Source organism: Thermobia domestica, chromosome 2 (genome assembly GCF_964235325.1).
Source record: "Thermobia domestica chromosome 2, izTheDome1.hap1.1, whole genome shotgun sequence".
NCBI classification, from domain to species: Eukaryota; Metazoa; Arthropoda; class Insecta; order Zygentoma; family Lepismatidae; genus Thermobia; species Thermobia domestica.
In genome coordinates, this window is record NC_137455.1 from 102,223,095 (window position 1) to 102,246,124 (window position 23,030).

General features: G+C 35.6%; 1 protein-coding gene across 1 annotated transcript; it reads right to left on the reverse strand.

Moving 5' to 3' along the window:
• Nucleotides 1–1,051: 1,051 nt before the first annotated feature.
• On the reverse strand, nucleotides 1,052–22,980 carry LOC145674407 (transmembrane protein 14C). The gene is made up of 3 exons (XM_081744431.1): nucleotides 22,715–22,980; nucleotides 16,373–16,562; nucleotides 1,052–1,260 (listed from the first exon to the last, which is right to left on the reverse strand). The coding sequence occupies exons 1-3, from the start codon at nucleotides 22,788–22,790 to the stop codon at nucleotides 1,218–1,220; spliced, it is 309 nt and encodes a 102-aa protein (XP_081600557.1). The 5' UTR covers nucleotides 22,791–22,980; the 3' UTR covers nucleotides 1,052–1,217.
• Nucleotides 22,981–23,030: the final 50 nt, after the last annotated feature.

The following is a 23,030-nucleotide window of genomic DNA, read 5'->3' on the forward strand; positions in this document are numbered from 1 at the left end:
GGAAATCATTAATTTTTAGTTATTTACTTAGGTAACGCTAACGAAAACGTACAAGCATACCGAATTTTAAGTTTTTATTCCAATTCCAAGTATCTAAAACTGAGATTATATGTCCAAAAAAAAAAGTCCATTTAAATAACATGGGGAAATTCTTTATTACTCCTTTAGACCCTTAAAAATTAAATATATTCACTTTTGATAATTTTCCTGTGGGTTAGTTCCGGAAAGCAACAATCATGTCAAATTTCAACTTTTCACGTTAACCAGAAGTACCCTTTTATTTTAAGTTAGTTCATGTAGTTTTATATATTGTTAAGATATCTTAACCACTTATGTTTCTTAATTGTATTTAATTAAACACTCTTACACATTTAATTACACCTTTACTACAACAATGCTCACTTTTACGGTTAACCTTTTCTAGCTTCAAACTATCAACTTCTCGGACAACTGTTATTACCTACCTTTCACTTTTGATCCCGCATATTAGTGTATAATTATTTTTCGGGATCCTTTAATTATATTAAATTCAACACTTGTAATTTTCTTGCTGCCTGACCATTCCAATCTTATTATTCTTTATAACTTCTCGTTGATATATAAAACTTATTACATCTCTCTTTCTTTTCTTCTTGTCGGTTATTTTCATTTTATAAAACATATACAACATATAAAACATATTTTAATAAATTAAATGGAATTTTCAGTTAAACACCCCGTAATTACATTCAATAATCTAAAGAAAACGGAAAACAGAGGAAAGTAAATGATTGTGAAATGAAAAACGGCGAATGTGAGAGAAGTTCAACAAAACCCACAAACTTACAAGGGCTGAGATCGAAAGAAAAGTCTTTCGCACCAGAAGTAACGCGCTTTTTTCACTAAAACACTGTGTCTCCTCCAATTTTCTGACTATATTTTACCGATCAATCCATTATCAAACGGCAAACAAGAAGTGTAGGTTGGGCAGATATAAAAACTAAATTTAATCGTGTAATCATACAAACGGTTTAACACACACAAAAGAAAGGATTCATATTAATAAACTACATAATTTTACATAAAAAACATTTATTGTAAAAATAACATGATCATATATAAATCTTACAATAATTACCATACAAACAATCATGATATACATATATTTTATAGATAGTTCTATCTACAGATTACCTGACATTCAACACCACCAGTATTGTTCTTTGAATGTATTCAGATTAACGAAGAGCTTTCATGGCAAACCTAAACACCATCAGCATGCTGTAAACAAAAAAGAAAACACTTATTATAGCTTGACAACAGTGTTTTTCAAGACAGTAAGGTACAACGAGAAATGTTATCCATCCAAAAACAGGGATGCGAATCAAAGAAATGAGCTAAATATGCGATATTGTAGAATATCAGAATCAAGTAGTCAGGTTTATAGTAATCGAAGTGTTTTTGTCTTGGAAGAACAACATGATGTCCCTATTAGCCTTAGGGAAATTGCATTGTTAAAATTATACAGTTACAACTCCAAAATAGCGAGGTTCGAATAGTGCAGATTCAGACGCAACGCGGGGTAAAGAATATCCATCAACAAAAGTACATCGTAGTTTTTAAAATAAAATTTTTACATTCGAAAGTTCAGTTAAAACAATATAAATTTTAAAAAGAAGGTTTTGCAGCACACAATGTTACTGTTAGACTACATTTCACATTATTATATGATATTGTAATTTAATAGTGCAAGAATGTTTCCCCTGCTCCACCTACGCAGGATCAATTTCTGTCACTTTTACATACCACGGTAAGGTTATAACGCGAGGGTAAAACGTATCTCCCAGCAACCGAATTATATTTACTTCTTTTTATAAAGCATAGTTATCTTTAATTGTGTCCTCTAGTGATTTCCATACCTGTACGAGACTACATTCCCTGAGAAGGTTTATAACGGACTATGAACCCTAAGTGAGAGAAATTGTAGAAATACAGTCTATTATTGTACTTGTCGGCATATAAGACGCACTTCATTTTCTGTATTTAATTTGAGGGAATAATATTTTCACTGCATATTATACACAGTTCATTCAGTAATTTTCACGACTATCTCGAGATAAAATACTTAACGATACCAGATAAAATTATTACCACGATATACATCTCTTCTCGTGCCATACAGTCACGGCACCGGTCATAGAGGCTCTGGAACGTCCTTGGAAAGTAGTTCAGCACCAGAGTCACATTCTTGTTTCTTTATTACAATCAAGTTGTGTTAAGTGTGGTAAAATAGCGACTGAAACACATAGAACGATGTAGAACGCATGTGGACATGATTCTCTTAGTCAAAGCAAAGTGCGCCTTTCTTTTTCTTTCTTTTTTGTCAGGTTTTGTCACGTGCGGAATTCAAGCTCAAGCGATTGTGGTGGCGGTGCTGAACTGCATTTCAAGGGCATTCCAGATCCTGTATGACCGGTTCCGCTTGTATGTGGCGAAAGAAGGGATGTATGTAGAAAACTAACGTGGTGGTAAGTTTCTGGTCGTTAAAAAGTATTTGATTTCAAAATAATCCCTGAACTTATTGAACACAGTATTGGGTACATACAGGCGCGGATCCAAGGGGAGGGCTATAGGGCTATAGCCGGCCCCTTTGACGCTCAGGTATACAATGGATAAAATGGGTTTCAATCCCACTTTCTTTACACTAGATGAAGTGGCAAACTGGTTTAGTTCCTACCTTGATCATATCCTGGATCCGCGGCTGTATATATATTCTACAAGTCAAAATAAAGCCAAAATTATACATAATTATACACCTTTCAGGACCTAGTCTGGAGACCCGAATTGCACCATGTGACAATGTCGCAAATAAGGAACCATAGAGTAGATCTACCAGTTCATCAAATAGTTATATTAACCTCTTCACGGATATGGCATCAAATGATGCCACATATTTATCGGGAAAATAATCCGAATTTTCTTCAGGAAGAAGAGTGCGAACTGAAGGTAAGTAAAAATAATATTCTGAAGAACTTGTCTTTACTTACCTTCAGTTCGCATTCTTCTTCGTGAAAAAAATTCGGATTATTTTCCCGATAAATATGTGGCATCATTTGATGCCACATCCGTGAAGATGTTAATTCTTTCCAAATGGTAGTTGAAGTCGATAGACGTTGACATTAGCACCACTTATTAGTGTAACAATCGACGTAACTGCTTGATGGATTTGTAGAGCAATGCTATTGTTCCAAGTTAATGTAGAATGTTGGCATATAGTGAAAATTTCGATTCCCCATAGTGGTTGAAGGAAGCCCCGGAGGATATACAATTATATAGAATTTCCGCTTTATTTTGCCTGAACAACGGAGCTCCATTGTCCGTGGGCGCCATTTTTAGAACATCTAATATATATATCATATACAAAATGATATATTAGCAAGAAACATACGCGGAGGTAACAATGCTTAACTAAATGTAGAATCGCATGCGCGTTTGGGATTGCCTATAGCGCATGATGTGCGTCCGAAAGAAAAGTACATACTATGAAACAGTAAATAAGTACTGAGTCACTGAATTGTACGATGTTTAAACCCTGTTGCACACCATAAGGAAACAAGGCAGACATGAAACAACACAAAGTCGGGAATTCTTATTGAAACCGAAATAATAAAATTCTTTGCATCGCGTATAAGACGCATTCAATTTTTGTACTTATTCTTAACGGCAAAATGTACGCTGGCAAAAACAGTATAATTTAATTTTCTAATATTTGGTATAAGGAAGAGCAATAATTTTGAATGTTCGAACTCACCTAATGTTTTCTATTTTTACTATCAGTTTTTTACATAGCTGATAACTTTTTCTATTTAATTATTTATTCTGTTGTCCTTATCAGAGTAATTAAAAAGGATTGGTTATGAAATTCAACGTGATACATCAGGCAAAATATAAACGAATGGACAGCTCTTATCAAAATAAGACGAATTTTTTAATCCTCATTTGTACAATAATCTCGATTATTGTTAACTTCAATGCTCTACAACACTCCAAAATTATTATTATTATTATTATTATTATTATTAATCTATGAGGAAGATTACGAAATGTTGAATGACTGAACTTGCAAAATTATGTAGGTAATCATTTTTTTTATAAAACAGCTATTATCTCGTGTCATTCTAGGTTAATAAACTTTCTATAAATATATCCTATTCCTTATTTACCACTGTCCCTTTTAAAGAGTTGCATTTCCAATAGGTATAAAATTGTTCTTTGTTAGTTTAGCGGTCCTATTCAGGTAACAGTAAAAGTTACGCAAATTCCATTCTCACTTTAATGGCCTGAAAACATGAACCAACATCATACACTATTCATTTTGTTTTTATAGCAAACATTCTAACACACTCGTTTCTACTTTTATCAACCCTTGCATCTGAGACATTCCAAGTATGATTTAACGAACATCCGACCAGTCATGTCACACAACCCAATATGTATAATAGATGCTTCATGCAACCGGTTTACGCATTCTAAATTACATGAACTTACGCATTAACATTTAGAATTTAAAATAAATTTTACACTTCGAACATAATCTGTTAAGAGTAAAATTTGGACCTTAGCCGGTGATTTCAGAAGTAAATTAAAAAGTATAAAAGCTTATTCCAGGTATAAGTAACATGCCTCCCAGCAGGACATTGAAAAAATATACGACAGTTTGGTTTATAAAATAGGACAGTTTGATATATATATATACACAATAATATATTACGCTCTGAAGCACAGAAAAAAAAATATAAATGTATTGTAAGTAAAGGCTACCCTTCACCCGTCAACCTTCCAAGACTTTTCCAGTATTCATAGCATATTTTCCGGGGTATCAACAATTTTGACAACAATGCACAAACACAAATTAGTAATTCAACTGGAAGTATTATTTCTTTAAGGATACCACCTCTCCATACCACCATAAGGATATCACCTCTGATTTTTGTGCAAATAATAAATTTGAACAAGGCATTGAAAATAGTAAAAACACTAAAAAATACAACTTCAATGTTGTTAGAATTTAGAACATATTCGCTCTACCTCAGAAGAAAAAAGAAATAGTTAACTCGTATTTATAGAATTACCATGGCATTTAACACTTTTTACATGTTGTTATTTATACATAATTTTAAGTTGAGTTGAGTTTAACGTTCCTTTCAGTAGCAAGGCTATATGAGACGGGACCTAGAACCAAATAAGCTCCCGCCGGGAATCGAACCCGAGTCTCCCACGCCAAAGCCGCGTACGCTAATATACATAATTTTGAATACACGCAAAAATATTAACTATTTCTCTACCTTTCTACTATCCTTCTAGTTCTTTTATTTACAGATGAACTTTATTTTGACAATATTTTTCATTACTTTGTATCTTTCTAATGAAAAAAGAAGACCGATAACTTATTTCTCTGTAATAAATATTTGAATCTAACTACATATTGAATTATTTGATCAACGTATTTCCTTCTAAAATAAATAATGTAGCAGCATTTCATTCATCATAGTTCTGCAAATTATATATACACTTCTAACAACTGTTATACAACATAAATTTCAGACATTTCTAGTTCATAAATAATTTCCAGGATTTTCACAATTTTTCTGCTTTTCATAACTTTTCCAGGGCGTTTCCACGACACATTTTTATTTCCAGGTTTTCCAGGACGCGTGTGGGAACCCTGCATATTAGGTACAGCAATACTGGAAGGCGTTGGAATATGTTGGTGAATACTAACATACTTCCATGCCTAGCCAATATTGGTGCACACACTGCTGAAAGAAAATTGCTAACACAGCTTTCGTTATAAAAAACTGGAGCATGGCAAGGTTCTTCAGCTAAGCTTCATTGGGGAAGACTAAGCACATAGGAAACAAAGAAAAAAGAATGGACATGGAAGGATAGGAAAAAACAAATTTAAAAAATAGTCCCTCGGCAAAAATAAATGCTAAGATACATTTAGCATATTGCTAATATGGATAGCAATTTAGCCCTTGGCCTGTATTTCTAATAACTCAATCATTGAAAAATATAGGAAATGAAGAACAAGATAAAAAAAAAAAAAGACACATATAGGATATACGCAAATTTCCAAAATATAAGAAAAAATAGGAAAGTACGACAGTTGGGAGCCCTGAAGTAACGAATTTAATGGTTAGGTAAAAGCACGCGTGAACAACCCGAAAAGTTATTGCGGGTTGTTCGAATGTGCTGTATTGACTTGCAGAAAGAACAGTTGTTGTGTGTATAAGTGTTTATGTTCAGAAAATTACGACCTTTCGGGAGGATTAAATTTGTGCCCATTGGTTGTGGTTATAACCAAATAAGTAAACTGTCTATGACAAAAGGTTACCGAGTGTCTACGAAAAAGATTATCGCCGTGTTTAACTGCAACAAAACGAGGATCCCTATCCCTGCTAGGCCTTCCACTAAAGGGCATCGCAAATAACGGAGGCCTGGGAGCATCCCGGATTAGACACAAGAAGTGTATTCCTTGGCGCGACATGAAAACTCGTCTCAAAGAATAGCAAGGATAGTGCAACGGTCTGCCTCGACCGTACATCGCATAATTGCGCAATAAGATTTATATATGGTAAAGAATACGGCTCGAATTTATACGCTCGTTCCTCATATATAAAGGAGAGGAAGATGAACATTAGAAAGCCGTACGAATGTCATCTTGCAGGGGACAAGCGGAAGTTTGTAAGACTCTGAACGAGGCATTGGTATGTGTGTGTGTGAAATGTGATAAAAAGAGAGCTATTTTCTATTGTTCCTGTTGCGGTTTCAGAGGTAGTTTTGATTGGGTACGTGAACGTATGAAAAGCTTTCCATGCGGCTTTTGGTTGTTGGTGGTTGCTGCTATAGCGACAAACTTACGCTAAGCAAAGTGGAGAAGAAAGTTAAAATACATGGGTAGTCCCAGAAGTACACGACTTGACATATAGATGGCGGTTGCTGATTTGAAAAATATTATTGTCGTTGAAAGTACCAACCTTATAATCTTAAGTTTGAAGTTTAAAGACGCTACGTTGTTTAGTATATGTTTCGCAGCCATCAACAGTAAATGCTCCCAATGAATTTGTAAAGATGAAAAAATAAAGGGTCATTGTTAAGCAGGGTTGGCTGGTTTAAACCAGCTGTTAGAAAAAATTAAAAAAAAAACTGGTTTAAACAAACAAACAAACAAACAAACAAACAAAAAAAAACGAAAAGTGTTGTACATCGTGTGAACTTCATGGTGACGTTTCCACACATCAAACCATCTGTATAGTTTTATCTCCTTTTCACCTTTTAATCAAGGCGTCCCATGTTCAATTCTCGGTCAAACCACAGTTCTTGTTTCAAATGTAAACCAAGTAGCGGTTTGGATGTCACTTTTAGCGAAAGTTTTCTTCTTAATAACCTCGGTATTACATAAGGATGTTAGGCCTAAAGAAACGAGACAAATCCAAACTGTATATCTCTGCTTGCCTGAATGCTTATTATTTTATAAAGAAGCCAAGGTTGCTTAAATATATTGATAGAAATTGGCAAAATTTATCGACTGCCTACGTAGTTTCCAACATTAGCTTGGATTGGACTTTGTTTTAATTTTATTGAATGATATCTACATACTAAATTTGCAATTTAATAGCTCAGTTTTAGCGTACTAATTATGATAAATTTACCTTAAAAATTTACATGCAAAGCAATAACGAGATTTTCCCAATGGCTAAGGCGGAAGTTTCCCGATTTATATAAAATTTTGTATAATGATTTCACTTGTGCAACTGTTTACCTTTTTGTCCTTCTGAAGTGACTCTTGATAATTATATTAGCAAGTATGTGAAGATCACTATGACATATTTTTATCAGGAGTTCTTCGTGAGTCAATCGGCAAACTCATTGCATTTCTGGCCAATCAGTCCTGGTTTCGAGTACAAATGGAAGACAATTTCTCTCGGATGTAAGCCAAGAAATGGTTCGGATTCCCCTTTAAGCTTATATGATCCCTTCCAGCATAATAACACCAAATGGAAAATAACATTTCTATCCATATGTGATATAAATAAATAGAGCAAACTATTAAAAAAATATGGTTTAAACCAAAAAACCGTTTTTTTTTTTAAAAAAAAAAAACTGTTTTTGCCAACCCTGTTGTCAAGTAATACAATACTTTTATTTGAAAGGATTCAGTCCAACCAATATCAAAGCCAAGCTAGATTCTACTCTGGGAAGTTCGCTCCTTCGTTTACAACAGTAAAATATTGGGTCGCAGTTTAAACGAGGCCGTATCAGCACGCCAAATATGTTGAAGAAAATCAACGAAATGGTATTGGATGACCGTCGACTGAAAGTGGACGAGCTAGCAGACATGGTAAGCATTTCAAAAAGTGCTCTACATCGTAGATTGAAAATTTGGAAATGAGAAAGCTGTACGAGAGATGGATGCTGTGTTTGCTCATAATGGAACAAAAACAGCATCGTGAGGTTGTTTCAAACGAGTGTTTGGCGATGTTTCACAGCAACAAAGCAGAGTTTTTGCGTCGATTCATAACCATGGACGAAACATGGGTTTATCACTTCACACTTGGAACGAAGGAACAGTCATTTAAAAAAAGGGAAGAATCGGTTCTAAAGAAGAAGACAAAAAATCTGCTGGCAAGTCATGGAGTCAGATTTTTGGGATGCGCGTAGAATAATTTTCACTGATTATCTTGAAAAAGAAAAAGTACGGTGACTGCGCCGGTAGTGGTCAGCCTTTCAGTAGTGGTCACCTAGGACAATAAATTTGACATGCAGAAGTGTATTAGCCAGTAAGTTTTAATTTTTCATTTTTACTGTAATGCTTACTACCCTTTCTGTATACTGTATCCCTATTGGATAGCTTTTTCAGTTGGAATATGAGTCTAGGAGTTGTTTATGTGCATGTGGAGCATTTTTCCAATTTCCAAATTTTGAAGGTAAGCAAGCCCTCCGAATTATTCCACTATATCTAGTTTATTTTAAACCTATTGGGAATCTTTTTAATATGTACGAATTCAATAATGATCAGGTATTTCGAAAATATATTTGTTTTTATGCCTACTTCGTTGCAGACACGAAAAAATGAAATGAAATCTTTAAGTTTAACGTCCCACGGTTATGCCGGTTAGGCTAAAGGAGACGGTGATAATGAGAAATGAGTTAAATGGTGGAATGAAGAAAGTGGGAGGAAACGGGAGAACCCCGAGAAAACCCACGAGCACGGTGTTTGTCCACCACAAAGTCCACACGGCGCGAGCTGGGATCGAACCAGGGACCCCAAGCACCGGAGGTGAACGCTCTACCACTGAACCACCGCGCGCCCCCGTTGCAGACACGAGTTTTAGGGGTGACCACTACTAAAAACTTAAAATGGCAATTTTTTAATAACGGTCACATTAGATCAAGGTTCTACTGATCTGTAGAAATCTATTTCGCTGACCTTTCCCGACCTTTGGCAAGAAATTCCCTGACTTTCATAACAGGTGTCCGATGACGTTCACATATAAATAAGGATTAAATAATGGTGAGTATTTATATATGAGAACATTTATTGCATGGGGACATATAATAATCAATTGCTCATACGTATATCCCACTTACCACCCATAAAAATCTGAGCAACGTTTTATACTGTGATCGTTAATGGTTGACTAAGCTGAAATTGATGTACAATTAATGTTAGAAAAAGTATATTTTATTAAATTTTCCTGACTTTTCCTGATTTCCAGTCTTTTTCCCTGACTTCCTTGTCCAGTAGAACCCTATAGATGGCCATAATTGAAGGTACAATTTCAGTAGTGGGCATCGAAAAAACCGGCCGCACTTGAGGCAGAAATATATGTCCACGCAACAAATATTCTGAAAATTTACAGTTACTGAATCTGTTGATAGTTTGCTCTCAAAATCCTTTAGATTACCTGGAATCGAAAACTGATGATCAAACGTTAACAAGTTTCAAAGAAGCAAGTGACACCTGACATGGGGATGAAAAATCTCATGATTTATTTTGTGTGTGGAATAAAATCCTGTTGTGAGCAGATAACAGAGGATATACAAACGATGTCTGAGAAGTCTGAGGAACTGCTCTGCGATCCTACTCAAGATACACAACCTACCCACAACGATTCATCTCCCAGGTCTGATGAAGGATACCAATCAAAAATCAATGCGTCTCCTTCAGTAGCCACAGACTCTCAGTCTATCAGACCAGTTCAACGTGTCATAGCCAATACATGCCCACAGCGATAGGAAAGCTGTCTGTCTATTCCATTCAACATAAATTTGTTGCGTCCAAAAATTCCAGAAAAAACACGAAATTCCAAACGGAGGAAACTCCGATTCCCTGTTGTAGTGAGTTCAAACCAGTACTAGAACTTCTTAAATAGAAAAGAATATGAAGCAAAATCGAAGTCTAAGAATGGAAACAGTTTATGTAAGCGAAAAGCAACTTGTACAGGGTGTCTACTAAAATTCCAAAATAAAATTTCGTGACTTTTCTTTACCAAATCATAAAATTTCCTAACATTTTCAAGAGCGGATTTGGGTGCGAATTAGGCCAAATTTTCATCCATGCGATAGAAACGTACTTTGCTTGCGATTTGGTAGCGTCTAAAGCCGGTCATAGATTTTTGGTGGTGAATTTTGACGTTTTATAGAACAAAACTTTCCAATCTGTACTTACATTTGTACAGTTACAAAAAAATCGTGACCCGAAAGCTAAATTTCGTCTGTTTTTCGTGACTTTCATGACCGTTTTCTGATTTCGTGACTTTTTCGTGACATTCGTGACTTTCGTGACCGATAGACACCCTGTTGTAAAATTAAAACGAAAATAAACATCGAAGGATGTGAGTGTTAAAGGTGTAATACAAGATGATCTCACAAGTAACACTTCACATCGTTGCTGCCGGTCTGACGCTAAACTATACATTTTCGGAAAGCACTAGTCCTAAATAGGATAACTACACAGTGCGACGGTCAGACGTTGCCGCGTTCAGGACTTATGGAGCGTCAAACATTAACATGGGGTTTATGAGAGTAACCATAGCAGTCGTATTATTTCATGCTAATTCGTCTTGCATTTGAACTCTGTGCTAACATTTGTGTTGTAGCAGTCGTATTATTTCATGCTAATTCGTCTTGCATTTGTACTCTGTGCTAACATTTGTGTTGTTTTTGTGTTTTTTAGGTATGCGTTGTAAGATGGATCCGAAAGTGGTCGTTTGGGCTCTGGTGGCCGAGATCGGGACAAATGAGCGCAATCCAAATTTGGAAGAGCAAAGGATGGTGGCACACATCAAGTCTCTTTTGACCAGCGGGATGGAAGTCGTTGAAGAGATTCGTACGCTCGGCTTCGGTGACAGTGATGGTGACCAGGGGGACGGAGACATGGATTTTGGAGACGAGGAAGACCAAGAGCAGGAGGATGCAGAGATGCCTTCGTCATCGCAGCAGTCTCATACGTCTTCCGCATCTGGCTCATCAGCGTCAGAATACCTGCCCTCTCCTGTGAAGAAGCCGAAGTTCCAGGATCAGCCTCCAGAAGACTCCAAAATGACACCAGAGCAGTGGCGCGAGTACAAGGCAAAAGCCTATGCCTACTGGACGGTAAATCCAAAAACAGGTAGGCCTTGGAACACAAAGACCGGTCGTGCTACCCACTCGACTCTGCAGAATCAGTTCAGGTATATTCGGAACATTGGCGTGCTACGTCACTTTGGGGCAACACAAGGCAAAGATGACAAGAAGACGCTGATGGCAGAGATCAATGAGGCAGTTCGGGGCATGTTCGCGGAGAAACAGCACACTGCTATCATTCACGATCGAACGTTGCGAATTTGGGCTAGGCAAACAGCTAATGAACTGGACCCTAACAAGAGTCTCAAGTTCAAGGCATCACCGTCGTGGGTGTACAGATTCAAGAAGCGCAACAACATCGTGGACCGTGCAATCACCCACAGGGTCGGCAGGACCTGGCAACTGAAAGAGTTGGACTTGCAGCAGCAGGCTGATGCTTTCGTATTAGCGACTCGCGAGCTCATTGCAAGCGAAAGCATCCCACCAACGCAGGTTGCCAATGCAGATCAGAGTAGCTTCAAGAAGTTGTTGCAGAGTACTCGCACTCTCCGTACCAAAGGAACAACAGTCGTGCGAGCGGTTGTGGGATCCATGAGCGCAACAACCCACAGCTACATGATCATGCCCGTGATCACCATGGCCGGAGAGATTCTGCGGCCGATGTATGTACTGGTGTCGGAACCAAGTGGAAAGTTTCCGGGAAACAAGCTCTGTTCGACGATTTGCACATTGATTGTACCCTTTAACTTACGCAAACAAGTGCTCAATCAGACAACGTCGATTCAAACGTCACAAACCTTGTGTTCTTCTTCGTTTCCTGTAACTCTCATAAACCCCATGTTAATGTTTGACGCTCCATAAGTCCTGAACGCGGCAACGTCTGACCGTCGCACTGTGTAGTTATCCTATTTAGGACTAGTGCTTTCCGAAAATGTATAGTTTAGCGTCAGACCGGCAGCAACGATGTGAAGTGTTACTTGTCAGTATGTCCAACGGAATTACGTCGAAACGGGTGCAGTGCACTAAATGTAAAAAGTGGTTTCATGTTAGTTGTGTATCCAGGAAACGTGAAGATTTTGAATTTTTCTATTTTTATAAAATGGCTGAATCCGATTCTGGGGACTAAAGAAACTTTTTGTGTAAGTTTTCTGCTCAAATTGAGCCTGACCTAGATAAAAACTGGTCAGACGATGTATAATAAGGTTGTTTCTTATTATATGTTTGGCATTAAGGGTCTTTATGCAATGAAATAAACTAGGTTCTACCGCGAATTTTAGTTTTCTTTGTAATAACTTCAAAATAATCGAAAAACAAAAACGCAGTGCACCAGACATTATTATTTGGATGTGATGCTGTTATCATGATTTAACTATGTGCTATCGCTATACAGTTATTTATACACCCGCGAATACATGCCATATCCATAAAAAGCTCTAAAGCGACAACAAATAGATGAGACACGACAACGTTATCGCATGCAAAATAATATTCTACATCTCACCGCGTTATCATTTTTCAAATTCTTTTGTATGGTTTCAAGATATAGAAAAACTGTAAAATTAGTAGTAGTTTAATTTTGTTGTATGGAAGATCCTTAAAATATGATGTGCTATCAGATGGACCTTCACGTATGAATGTAAAATTACACATGTATATCTTCACTATAGGTTTACATATTTTTTCTTTAAAAAAAAAGTAATGCTTTACTTATAATGTAATCATATTAAATTTTACTTTCATATGTTTAAGCAATTCTTTAGTTTCAATAAATAATGTAGCGGATTAAATAACGTGTTTTTATTACTTTGATAACACTAGAGTAGTGATCATTTTTTATGTAAATTTAATTTTACCAAGAAAATGTTATATGAATAAACATAGTAACGTATAATAAGTGTTACCTAAGATATGTGACCACTACTGAATATAAAAGTGATCACTACTAGCAAAATTGTTGTTGCCAATGAAAAATTGACATATTTTCTTACTGCTTCCTTAATGACTCAAAGCTGTTCTTGCATTGAAAGAAAACAAGATTTTACTTTAGCTGAATAAAAAGACACCACCACCGTAACATTAAATCATAACCGACAAAAAAATATCAAAGTCAAAATTTTCTTAAGGGTGTCCACTACCGGCCCAGTCACCCTAATCAACGGCGAGTATTATACAAACCTATTGTAGTTTGAGTACTGAAAATAAGAAAGAAAAAAAAAAAAAAAGGCCACATTTGGCGAAAATGAAAGTGTATTTTCATGAAAACAATGCGCTACTTCATACATCTGTTATAGCGATGGCAATGAGATGAAGTTCGAATTGCTTCCTCACGCACCCAATTCGCCAGATTTAGCCCCTTCAGACTATTTTTCTCTTTCCAAACTTAAAAAAAATGGCTCGGTGGTAAAAGCTTTGCCAACAATGAAGAGGTGGAGTCCGTGGTTAATGGCTATTTTGAGGGAGCTAAAAGGTTCACACTAATAACAAGTTATTGAACATCGCTGCGAAACGTGTATCGAGCTCAAAGGAAACTATGTTGAGAAATAAAGATAGTTTTCCCAATTTTTTGTTTTGTTTGTTAGGTCGGGTACTTTTGGGACTACCCTCGTATTAGATAAACATTTCGAAACAATCATACCGCCATGATATTCCATGTTTATAGGCAACGGGACATCTGGAGTTGTTATTCACCAGGACATGGCCTCTAGTCATACTGCGAGATCACTAGTGAGATACATGCAGCAGATGGCATGCGAAACGGGAATCCATGCAAACCGTTTTACAAGCATTCTTGTGAAATTCTTTAGTGCAATTTCCACGTTTTTTTTTTTTTTTTTTTTTTTTTCGTTTCCGTTGTTGAAACGAGCATTGGACCATTGGCAGCCTTGGATAATTGACGGCCTTTGGAAAGTTTGTCAAGAGGAATGAAACAAACTTTATCAAACTGTATCTCAACACAATTTTCTTCAGCGGAAACTCAGATGTAAGGTGGCAACAAACAAAACTTGATCATTTCTGCTAGATGGTGTTACGGTTTCTCAAGCTAGTATGAGTGCCAAATTGGTTACCATAAACCTGAAACCATCTTCTGTATCATACTGGACCACGAACTGTAGCTTCATACAGTTTGTCAAAGTCTCCCTAATATTGGGTGACATTAGTTTAAATACTCGTCTTCTTGTACAATTTATAACTAAATAATACGATTAATTTCCTAAAGCTTATTTGTACACATATAATGACAGGACTCAACAAGCAAACTCATATAAAAAACAATACTAGGAATATAAATGTGTTATTTCCAACGGTAATATTATTTCTTCATGACATTATCGTCATTATTATCTTAGAATATAAGTATCAATTCAAACAGAACATGTTTCTCCGTTTGTTCCTCCGTCCTGATTACATAACATCTTATTATGTTGCTAATATTACAAAGAAATTTTCATCACAATCAAATCTAATTTGCAGGGACGTAACAAGCATATACTCAAATGCAGGGCAAAACACTCTTACTTGTAAGCAGCAACAATTTGAAAGCCCAGAAGAATGCAACCATGATAAACATGAGTTATATTATTTCCGTGGACTATTATCTAAATCAGTTGGTTCTTAACCTAATTACTATCACGACCCCCCATTTTATCACATCCTTTTGCCAGCGACCCCCTTATAATTTCTGGTTTCTAATAAGCTTGTATGGGATTTTTAATATACCTATTGAGGAAATCTCACGATATCCATCTATTTCTATAATAGTAGAATCCATTTCTTGTATATAGTGGAGAAAGTAACTTCCCTAAAAGCAAGTCAATTAAAACTAAATTTGATCAGTTCATTCTATTACAAATATCGAATGATCCGTCATACTGTTTTAAAATGGAGATCGTTTGAAAATTTTAAAACTTCATAACTCCCTTAATTTTGGATCATATGATAAAAAAAATAAAGTGATTTCTAATTCTGGTTTTAAAAACTTGGACAATTGTTTAAAAAGTTATTGAATATTTTAAATGACTTGATAATGTGCGTCACGAAGATTGAATCGGACATTGCCGCACTAATGAAATCACACCATCCTCAGGTATCTCATTAGCTTTCAATTTTAGTTGTATTTCAATAGAAGGTTTTGTTGCATTTGTATTTTTCTTGTATTTCAATATGCTGTTCTCATTAGTGTCATATCGTACCTCTTTCATTTAAATTGATTTTTAAACAACTCTGCACCTGTTGAAAAGGTTTAGTAGACCTATTTTTTTTTTTTTTTCATAACAATATGTATAAAAATAAAAATATACCTATCAGAACAAAATTCAAAATAATATTTAAAAATATTTTCCGGTATTAGCTTCTAATTATATTTATCTCTTCTTCTTATCTTGGCAACCCCCAGGTTAAGAAACCGTGATCTAAATGTTGAGAGTTTTACATACGAATGTACGGTTGAAATATGATGTATTCTTGTTAAGTACTTTTGTTTTTCCTTTTCCTATCTTCATTGCTTATTTTGAATATTGAACCTAAAAAGGATGTCCTAAGTTTATCTAGACTTTGAACAAACATAAATAAGTACATAAAAATTTAAACAAAAAATAAAATGTTTCTCGCAGGCGATGTCCTTCATTCACGTACTGAACTGACGGTTTTCTCTGGACTGCCTATATTTTATCCATTACCCTCGGGCAGCATTTTTCTCAGCTTTAGACTTTACAAAAATAAGAAAAAAATATCGAACAAAAGTAAATAAATAAAATATAATTACCTTAAAGCCGCAAGTAGACCTGCCGGCATAAACTTTCCTGTGAGGTAAAAGCGATAGCCCATTATGCTGCCCAATAAAGTACTAGACAGCAGAATCAGATGGTAACTACTAGGATCCATTGAATACTGATAAGCTCCTAAACCAATTACTCCACCAAATATCACACCCATTGCCAATGAGACTGCACTTCCTAGAAGATTTCAATACAACAATATTATACATATATATATATCTGAAAAAAATTTCCAAGTAGGAACATCTTTAACGTACCAGAAATATTAGAAATAATACCTTTTAACAAATACAGTTATATGAAGACATGTTAACAGAAGAAATAATAAAAGTGGAAAACTATATTTGTAATCTATGAATAGTGCAACCATAATTATTAATACTCTACATCATATAAAATCCCGATAATTGTTATCTACCAAGTTTTAGGTCACCTTTAAATGTACTGATTTTAGGAGCATAAAGCAAAGTTAGAAATAATTATTTTCTAGGAAATGCGTATTAATACAAATCAAAAGTTAAAGTAATTGGTGTATTTCTTCGACGTATGTCAGAAAGTGCGTAAGATAGACATAGGCACAAATGTCGAGAATTTACCATAGAAATATCCAATCAGCTCTTCAGAGGTATGTACAGGAACAACGGAAAATAATAAACACGATTCCGTAGGAAATGAAATACCGTAGTAGGGTCTACCTACTTATGTATTTGGACTATCTACGGTATAGTCTTCTTCAATGATAAATTAAGAAGATTTTTTTAAATAGTACAATTATATAGATTACCATTTAAAACGCTAATTTATACACAAAAGTTTTTAAAAGACTTGTTTTTACTAGAAAAATTATTTAACAACTAACTGGAAGTATTTTATATTTCATTTCTTTACATGCTTCTAAAATTACGATTAACATTTTACAAGCAAACTGCGCCCAACTCACCTCAACTCAACTGATTATGCTGTGGTGAAACAAGATCAATTGCTAAAATATCCCAATTTCATATAATTATTGGCCTTCCAAACTATGTTATGTATTAGTATCGAAGGTCTTATGAAACAGCTCTATTTTTCTCTATCTGTCAACAAATATCAGAACAAAATCGGTAAGAGATATTGAGAAAAGGTTTTTTTGGAATCTATTCAGCGTTCCATCAATAGGTTACTCTCATCCGCTAACCTTCTATTCAAACCAGAAATTTCCTGATGTATATATATATATATATATATATATATATATATATATATATATATATATTAAGAGCCCAGCTTGAAAATAGGAAAAAAAGAAATTTAACTAGCCTTATGCGCAGCACAATTTATTCAGGTTTTGGTTTATTCTCTGCTTGTTTATAATACTGACATTACAAGAAAATAGGATTTTACTTTGTTTCTTGAAATTTACAAGCCTTTTAGAACGAAGACCAATTTCCTCTCTATCTCCTGTGTAAAAGTGGGGTCTGATGAATCACATGATATACCACAAAAAATAGAATGTTTTCATATATTTTTGCATTTTATCCTGCTGATTTAGATGAGATTTTCATAAATTACCCGTTAGTTTTCACTCCAAGGAAGGTAACCGGATAAAGGTATGTTTTAGGGACACTCAAATTGGCAGTGAAACAATTAGCAAATCGTGAGAATCATTGTAATCTATTTGTAATTACATGTTTCCTTTATTTCAGTTTTGAAATCGTTTCAGATTAGATATATACATAATGTATCAAATTTCCGTCTTTAAATTCCGTAATCTCCTGTATTGTAGCTACTTTGTTTATACATATTTTATACATATTACAATTTTTATATACATATTGCAATATTATACTTTTTTAAAACAGGTCTTTCAAATCCTGGGTCTCAATAACGTTCTATGAAAGTAAAATGAAATGAAATTTTTGAATTTTGCGTCCCACGGTTATGCCGGTTAGGCTAAAGGAGACGGTGATTATGAGAAATGAATGAAAAAGTGAGAGGAAACGGAAGAACCCCGAGAAAACCCACGCACACGGTGTTTGTCCACTACAAAGTTCACTTGGCGGGAGCAGGGTTTGAGCTAGCTGTCCGTTCTAACAATTATATTATTCTTGGGAGTTATCCTCACACTGAGAAAAAGTCCCACATCAATTATGCATCAATTATGCAAGAAGCTAAAAGCCTTCTTAATAAAAATTTTACTGTTCAAGGCTGAAAAAAAAAAAATGCAATCCAAACTTCACATTTATTTTCTATACTTACACAACTGCGTATATATAAATCACGCAGATTTTTTTTTTCTTTTTTCAAAATATATAAAATCTATTAATTCACACATTAAAAGTTAATTTCAACCCTTTAGGAAGGACTATTAGTATATCTTCAGACGAAAAAATGGTAAATACCGGAAATAAAAAATACGAAGAAATTATTAGAATTAGACGAAATGTCAACAATGTGACTAAGGAAAAAGGTAATAAAGGTGAGTAATTATTGAGGAAAAACGACGTTAAATTGTGAAGTATATGAAATCACGTATTAATGTGATATCAAGTAAACAGACAATAGATCGTGATGTGTCAATGCTTCAAACCCACTGCCTTAGTAACAACCTAGGACATTTATGCTACAATAATAAAGGAGAAAATAGACATGTACAATCCACAGCATAAAACCTGCAACATGAGCATGTAAGTTTATTGCGAAACTACGCCTAACAACGCAGGGAATCAACACAACGTTCAAGTGGCACGAATCACGCCAGTAGAAACCTCAGCGTTGACCCCTGCACACTTATTTTGGAGCAAAAGACTTCGTCGTTTCACAATAAACTTACATGCTCATGTTGAGGGTTTTTGCTGCGGACTGTACAGCGGAAGGAAAATGAAACTGGCGTTATTTCTTAATCAAATGTGATTAAGGTTTACTTTATGAATACAGCATAATGTGCCTGCAGTGCGATAATATTTTGCCTTCGGAAAGCTATCCTTTGATTATTCCTGAAGGAACCAAGAAATCCCCTATACACGCAAGGCATTTATTATTATGCTATATGAAGTTTTTACCACTATTTTCGTTTATGAATATACACCATCACTGACGCGCCTGCCCCTTATAGACGCACCCTCACTCAGGCACTTCCTCTTTACTCCTCCCCTGACTCGGTTAGATAGCATTCACACTTTTTAGTGACCACCTAACACAAGCCTAGTATGTATCCATATTGTATTACTGCGCAGAAGTAGCACGTTTCAAATGTTCAGTATTACATATTCTGTTATATTCGGAAAAATAGTGGCCATGTAGCATAAAAACTACAATGCATGAAACACGAACCAACTTAAAAATACAAATCAATTTCTGCTAGGTGTCTACTAAAATGAACTAATACTATCTAACCCAAACAAGGCAGGAGCATGGCAGGGGCCTACGTGAAGCGCGGCGATGAGTGCGTCTGTACGGAGCAGGTGCGTCAGAAATGGACAGTATATGCAACTAATAAGGACAATAAAAATAATCATGTAGCATAAAAACACTTGCCTTGCGTGTGGTACATTTTTGCCGTATTTCTATGATCACACACTATCTAGATTAGTTACTACGACAGAGAGTTTGAAACACTGACACATTATGCTCTACTGTCAGTTTACCTAATACAGCCCTACCACGCAAGCTCATATAATTCAAAATTAAACTTCATTTTTCTCCGTAATTAGTTATCGTACAATGATAACCTTTATTACCTTTCTAGTTTGTCTGATTCTTGAATTTCGTATAATTCTATCAATATCCCAGTAAAATTTGTAATTCTTGGGGACAAACTATCTTGTAGTACAGGTTAGTGTGTGTTTTTTGTACTTGCCTTCCTGTGCGCGTGCACCCACTGTCGCTAACCCATCTACTCCTACAGATGTATCCTCGCGCAATCACTGCCCTGAACCGGAAGATGCAAAGCTAGGTCGTAACGACTACCTAGCACAATATGGTGTGTATTCCGGGAGGCCAAAACCAGATAAAAGACAGAAATTTTACAGGACAACAGAATTGTTGGTAGTGAAGCGTAATTAATGTGTGAGTAATAGGCTACGTGAAATAAATGGAATAGAAACACAGTGTGTACAATAAAGAAACAACAGTGAAACAAGATCAGTACAAAGGAGTGCACACCTTTTTGAAAGGCATTGCAAATCTATACAAACCATGAAGGTAAGTAGAACGTAATGTAACCTAACCTAGGCATTAGTGCTATGTCGCCGGACCAATTTGAAAATCGAAAAAAAGTACGAAAATGTACTGCATTCGGTTATGTAGGGTGTCCAATATACAATGCAACCCGGAGTTTGGGATAGTACAACTTTTCAACCTGAAGTGATACACGAATAATGGTTATACCAAAATGAAGCCTTCTTCATGCATATATTTTTAAACTAGGAAGCAACGATTGAAGTACACTAGGAACCACACAGTGTTGCCAGATGTAACCGAAGGTGTAAATCAATTTTTTTGCAAACCATGTAAATTGACTTATAACTCATATGTATGGATGTTCTGTTGTTAATTTTCAGTTTGTTTAATTGGAGTAGCTTGAAAACTATGGAGCATAAAAACGAAATTTTCATTTCCACCGATAACTAATTGGATGAGGCCTCTGTAAGGGGGGACTAGATAATTCATAATTTTCATAAATTAACACTGAATTGGCAACTTTTCTGATGTTTCAGTGCATCTAAAGGTGAATTAAGGATCTGTTTACATTATGCAATTCCTGAAAACAATGAAAAACAAAGTTTGAAATCATCATGATACAATTTTTACTTACATGGACCCGGTAACACTGCTATTCATTTCTATGGGCTATTTAAAGCAAGAGGTATACAAGAACAATTATTGAACTATTCAAGACCTGGAAACGAACATTAGCAGTACCATTGAAAACATTAACACGTCTAATATTCATAAAGTTGCTGCCAACCTGGTGAAACGTGTGAACCAGTGTTTGAATCAAAACAGGGGACAATCCCAGCATCAGCTGTAGAGCTGATAACTCATTTCTGATAGTAGCAGAGTTGTCGGGTGCATGTGAGTAAACGTTTTATCATGATAATTTCAAACTTTGTTTTTCATTGTTTTCAGGAATTGCATAATGCAGACAGATCCTTAACACACCTTTACACTGAAACATCAGAAAAGTTGCCAATTCACAGTGTTAATTTATGAAAACTACGATTTCCCTAGTTCCTCCTTACAGAGGCCTCATCCGGTTAGTTATCGATGGAAATGAAAAATTCGTTTTTCTCCTCCATAGTTTTCAAGCTACTCCAATTAAACAAACTGAAAATTAACAACAGAACACCCATACGTATGAGTTATGAGTCAATTTATATGGTTTGAAAAAAAAAAACCTCCGGTTACATCTGGCAACACTGTGTGGTTCCTAGTGTACTTCAATCATTGCTTCCTAGTTTAAAAATATATGCATGGAGAAGGCTTCATTTTGGTATAACCATTATTCGTGTATCACTTCAGGTTCAAAAGTTGAAATGAAATCTTTGAGTTTTACGTCCCACGATTATGCCGGTTAGGCTAAAGGAGACGGTGATAATGAGAGATGAGTGAAATGGTGGAATGAAGAAAGTGGGAGGAAACGGGAGAACCCCGAGAAAACCCACGAGCACGGTGTTTGTCCACCACAAAGTTCACTTGGCGGGTGCTGGGTTCGAACCCGGGACCCCAAGCACCAGAGGTGAACGCTCTACCACTGAGCCACCGCGCCCCCAGGTTCAAAAGTTGTACTATCCCAAACTGCGGGTTGCGTTGTATATTGGACACCCTGTATTTGGTTGAATTACATTAAGTTACGTTACATTAGGCGTGTATTATTACTATACGGATCCATAGTATAAGTAGTAGTAGTAGTAGGAGGAGGAGGAGGAGGAGGAGGAGGAACGGGCTAAAAGCCTCGCGGGAGTTGGTTGGGTTCTGTTTTCGACATTAAATGGGTAAATTAAAGACTGGTGTGACATGAAATGGTTGAAGATAGATAGAACTGTTTTAAAAGGGTATAGTAGAATAGGGTAGGTTGAGTAGAATGAGACAGGGATAGGTAGGATAGGGTAGGAACAGATTATCTTGTTGGGGTAATTTTGATCCATTTTCACAAAATTAGGCCAAATTGAGTGTAATTTCTCTTTTCTGAATGTATACCAACTGAAGCGGGCACTGTAAAGTTAAGCCGATACAGCTATAACTTAATGTGATTTGCAGAATTTTCATAATTATATTCTATTGTTTTTTAAACTTACTTAAGAGAGTAGTCATAAATTAAAAATAATGCGTGTACGGTAGTTTCTCACCTGCTTTAACATACCCAATGATACCTCCAGCTGCAACTATCGCCGCATAACCGAAACTTAAAAAATCCCAACTCATTGTTCAGACTGGAATAATAGTCCTGCAATTTGATACTAAATTCTCAAATAAAGTACTCTACTCAGAAAGTAAAGTAAAGTAAATTCTACTCAGAAAGTATTAACGAGTTTTTCTTCGTTGCACTGTTGTGGTTTACAAGCAGAAACGAATAAATAAATACCAGTTTTCTAAGTTTTATACCATTTCCACTTTTACCAAATGTCTTCCAAATGCTTACACCAAATGTAAACTAAATTAACT